Source organism: Olea europaea, chromosome 16 (assembly GCF_002742605.1).
Source record: "Olea europaea var. sylvestris chromosome 16, O_europaea_v1, whole genome shotgun sequence".
Taxonomy (NCBI): Eukaryota; Viridiplantae; Streptophyta; class Magnoliopsida; order Lamiales; family Oleaceae; genus Olea; species Olea europaea.
In genome coordinates this window covers 20617893-20622237 of record NC_036252.1, presented here as the reverse complement: position 1 = coordinate 20622237, position 4345 = coordinate 20617893, and the positions used below count along the sequence as shown (strand labels likewise).

The window sequence follows — 4345 nt, the reverse complement described above, 5'->3', positions numbered from 1 at the left end:
GGGGGGGGGGGGGGGGTTCTTCCAATTAGAAATTGACATATCCAACCTATTAACATGAACAACTATGTGAGCTAGCCACAAGTTCAAACTGTTCAATCTCATTTTTATGAATAATCACAATTTTAACATTTCTCGATATAATTTCTGTTTGTGTTAATGGTATAGGTTTATATGGACTTTTTTTTGCACTTTTTTTTTAATTTATTCTGATAAGTTTTTGAATTATCTTCAAATAAAAATATAATGACAAGCATAGATATAATCACTCCAAATGAAAAAGTACGAACCGAAAAATTGTTCAAATGAAGATAAAAATCAGTTTTAACGGTTATGTTTCAGAAGAATTCTGATCCAAGAGTCGTATCTCTTGTTTTAATAGTTATGTCATTCCTACTTACGTCTTTTCGTGAAATAATTCTTGATGTTCTTAATAAGGATATTGTCTTTAATGCATATGTTATGCTACTTGTACACCGGATTGACACCTCGGTGTATAGCTCCCCTCACAAGGAGGGAGGTTCATGACTTTTTTATTGGTTGTGGGCCCCCTCTTGTGAAGGTGATGTGACACTCCGGTGTATAAATAGCATTTCTCTTGATGCATAGTTACGTCCATACTCCATAGACTATGTACAATACTTTTTCGTTTGGATTTTGACAATCAATATTTTAGAATACTTCCCCACATATTTTGCAATCAACTAATAATTTTCATTATATAATCAATAATCGGTCTCTACGTGATAGGATTTAGTGCATATGAAAATTTCGATAAGTTGCAAAATTTCAAGACATTTATAAACAATTCATCCCACTGCATCTTTTTTTCTTGAATTTTAAAGCAATTGGTTAATACACGTTTTCTATAATCTCTTAATCTAATTAACATGGGGATTGTTTTGAAGAATTTTGATAGATAGAGGACAAAATAGAAATCAAACTATTATTATTATTATTTAAAATTTTCAATCACACAAAACAATTCCCAATATTGTTGTTAAGGGCTTGGGCCCGAAAAGAATTGAGCCTAGCCTAATATGGTGGTTGGTTTAATGTCTTGTTGGGCCGAGGGAGCTGTTTATTTTGATATAAAGTGCGTTTATTAGATCGCCGGTGTGCTCTACCGTTTAAATTGGAAGAAACTGGAGAGAATATGATTAGAGAGGATCCTGCGTTTTTTCTTTTTCTTTTTCTTTTTCGATTTTTTTATTTTTTTTGGCTGAAAAAAGCCCCAATTTTCCCCTTTCTTCTCAACCCTAATTTTCCCAATTTACCTGTTCTTATACAACTGTATTCTGTTTCTTCCTTATCCTTTCGCGTTATATTGTTGATACGAGAGACTGTGAAGCAACCCTAGTTAGTTTTGGTGGGGAAAATTAAATTTTTAAATGGATGCTAAGGATATTTTGGGATTACCCAAAAATGCGTTGCCAATACAAGAGAAGAAGTCTAAACCTCCGAAAGAAACTCAAAGAAAACCTGATGGAATTTCACGCGAGGTGTTATAGCGTTTTTTAACCTTTTGTTATGCGCATGTATGGAACTTTTTGGGATGCGGATATAATTGTGGGAAATATTGTAGGTTTATGCACTTACGGGCGGCTTAGCACCTCTCATGCCTTCCGTTGATGTGAATCAATTGAAACGAAAAGCACAATCTGAGAATGAGAAGGTTAGTGTGTTGTCTGTGTTTAATTGCAATCAGCTATTGGCTATTATTAAATGTAAATTTTTTTTACAGATTACATGGAAATGGCTTCCCTTTACAAATTCTGCTAGGAAAGACGACTTACAGCTTTACCACTGGGTATGTTTCAATCAATTGTAGGATCATTTCTGGAAGAGTTAAGACATACAACCTTAACAAAATTTTGAGGTCTTGCGTTTGTAGGTTAGAGTTGTAAATGGTGTTCCGCCTACAGGTGATTATTCATTTGCTAAGTATAACAAGGTACAAGAACAAAAATTATGCCTATGGGAGGATCATCCTTATATTAGTTCATAATTTACATCCCCTTCTCTATTTCTAGTGTCACTGAACTCTGTTAATTTATTTGGTGTAATGCAGTCTGTTGACGTGATCAAGTACACTGACGAGGAGTACGACAAGTACCTGGTGGATCCTGTATGTGTTCAGAATTGAACTTTGCTAGTATGGTGGTCACGGGATTTTTGTTGATTGAGTTTTAGAGTGAAATAAAGGATGCATAGCACACGTTTGTGGTATTTATAATTGAAACTCTTAAAATACTCTCTGCATGAAAACCCCCTCATGGAAGTGATTTATTTGTACGTTGAAAAATGTCACTAGAATTAAATTACCATCTGCAGTGAACATGACCCAATATGATAGACCCTGCAGCACTGTTCGTAGTAATTGTTCTAGCAAATACTTTCAATACGTCAACCCCACTATGCAAATGATTCATTTTGGACATGAATTCATACTTGTCACTAGATTTAAAGTGGAATCTGGTGGGATATTGGCCCATATGATTGCTCTCTCAGCATTATTGTACTAAATGTTCTACCTTTCTCAGTTTTTATCTTATGCCAATCCCTTTTCATGTGTTATCACACTTCTTAGGTCCTTACCGCTCTGTTTACTTTCAATAGGCATGGACCAAGGAAGAGACAGATCGATTGTTTGATATGTGTGAACAGTTTGATCTCCGCTTCATTGTGATTGCTGATAGATTTCCATCATCAAGAACTGTGGAAGAACTGAAGAATCGGTTTTACAGTGGTATCTCTCTTTCTGATTTGTTCCTTCTCTTCTGGATTCTCTGACATTCGTAATAGGCTGCACATCTTTACATGGGCACACACTCATTTCTGAGAGACGGGGGAGATAGAGATGACTGAATAATTTGTGTTATTTAATCATGTGATTTTTGAGAAGTGCTGGTGTTTATCTTGATTTTGAGTGTGCAGTATCTAGAGCTATCTTGGTTGCTAGGGCTCCGTCTCCTGGTGATGTTGTTGGGCACTCACTTGTTAAGGTATGGCATTATCCCCTTGTGCCACTGTTTCTTGATGCTTAAAATCCAGCCTCTTGTGTGAGAATAAGTTCAGCTTTTTAGTCTGGAATGTGCATGTTCTGGCAATCACTTTGATATTATAGAATTTTCAAATAATCCAGGAACCTTATAATCTTTCTCAAGAGATTGAACGAAAACGTGCATTGTCGATGGTGCTCTCTCACTCGAAGCAGCAGGAGCGCAGAGATGTTGAGGTTTGAATTCAGTTTCTGTATCACCCTAGTGACCTTAGCAGATGATAAGGGAAGAACATATTTGTTTTCCATTACATGTATATGTGACTCAGATTTTTCTGTTTGTAGGTTCTTGCTGAGGCGAAAAGAATATCTGATGCCCGGAAGGCTGCGAAGGTCAGCTTCTCCCCTCCTCCCCCACTGAAAAAAAAGGAAAAATATAAGAAATAAAAAGAAGTCCTACTTTCCTGTCTTTCTGTCGACAGATGTGTCAAAGAATGACCCTTGAATATTGTGAAGATGTTATTGTACCACATTGCATTTCTGTGCAAGATAGGCTTATTTTGCTGACAGTGCACTCTTGCTTTTTAATGAGCATGATTATAAAGTATAGTGTTTTATAAGATAGGCTTATTTTGATGACGACGCACTCTTATTGAATGCTACATAATTGTATTAAGTTTGCACTCACCATCATCTCTTTGTTATTTGTACACGTGTATTTGCATTCATGTAAACTCTCTTGTTCTTCAGGCTGCAGAAGAGCCTGAGCTTCCTCTCATGGCAGACACTGGCCATGATGTTACTGATAAGGCTGCTGTTGCTGGCGATTCCGTCTCTCCTTTTCCAAGCACACAGCTTCCTTCTGCTACTATACCCAATCCAGTTTCAGAAACTGCTTCAGTTGTAGCTTCTCTTCGGATGGTATGCCAGAAATCAGATATATTGTGTTATATCCTTCTTAAACTTACTTGCTTTTATCCTCTTGTTTATTTTGGTTTCACTGCTTGACAAATTTACGAACAAGCGTATGCTTCTTTCTGTTCATCTGCTGTGTTTGTTCATTAGTATTCCATGATGCAGGACAATCCTATTCCAAATAGGATTTCTTCTTGTAATATTTTTATCTCTTTTTCTTCTTCTTTATTTAGAATACAATTTATTTTTCTTTCATGACTAGAATAGGATTTCTTCTTTCTTTCTTGACTACAGCATGAGTATCTTGTATGGTTTTATGTCCTACAGAAAGAAAACTAAAATCCTAAAAAGGAAATAAATCATAATCTAAAAAGAATGAAGAAATTCTATTCTAATCAACAAAGGAAAAGAAATCATATTCTGAACAAGAAG

General features: G+C 35.8%; 1 protein-coding gene across 2 annotated transcripts; it reads left to right on the top strand.

The window, feature by feature from the left end:
* Window positions 1–1136: 1136 nt before the first annotated feature.
* Window positions 1137–4345, top strand: LOC111412457 (SWR1-complex protein 4). Of its 2 annotated transcripts, none has more exons than XM_023043390.1 (10): window positions 1137–1499; window positions 1583–1672; window positions 1742–1807; window positions 1892–1951; window positions 2069–2125; window positions 2617–2746; window positions 2935–3002; window positions 3143–3235; window positions 3344–3391; window positions 3749–4345. In XM_023043390.1, exons 1-10 carry the CDS (start codon window positions 1389–1391, stop codon window positions 4004–4006), a joined length of 981 nt encoding a protein of 326 aa, XP_022899158.1. In that variant the 5' UTR covers window positions 1137–1388; the 3' UTR covers window positions 4007–4345. The 2 variants fall into 2 exon arrangements, with proteins under 2 accessions (XP_022899158.1, XP_022899157.1); XM_023043389.1 differs by having other exon boundaries at window positions 3125–3235.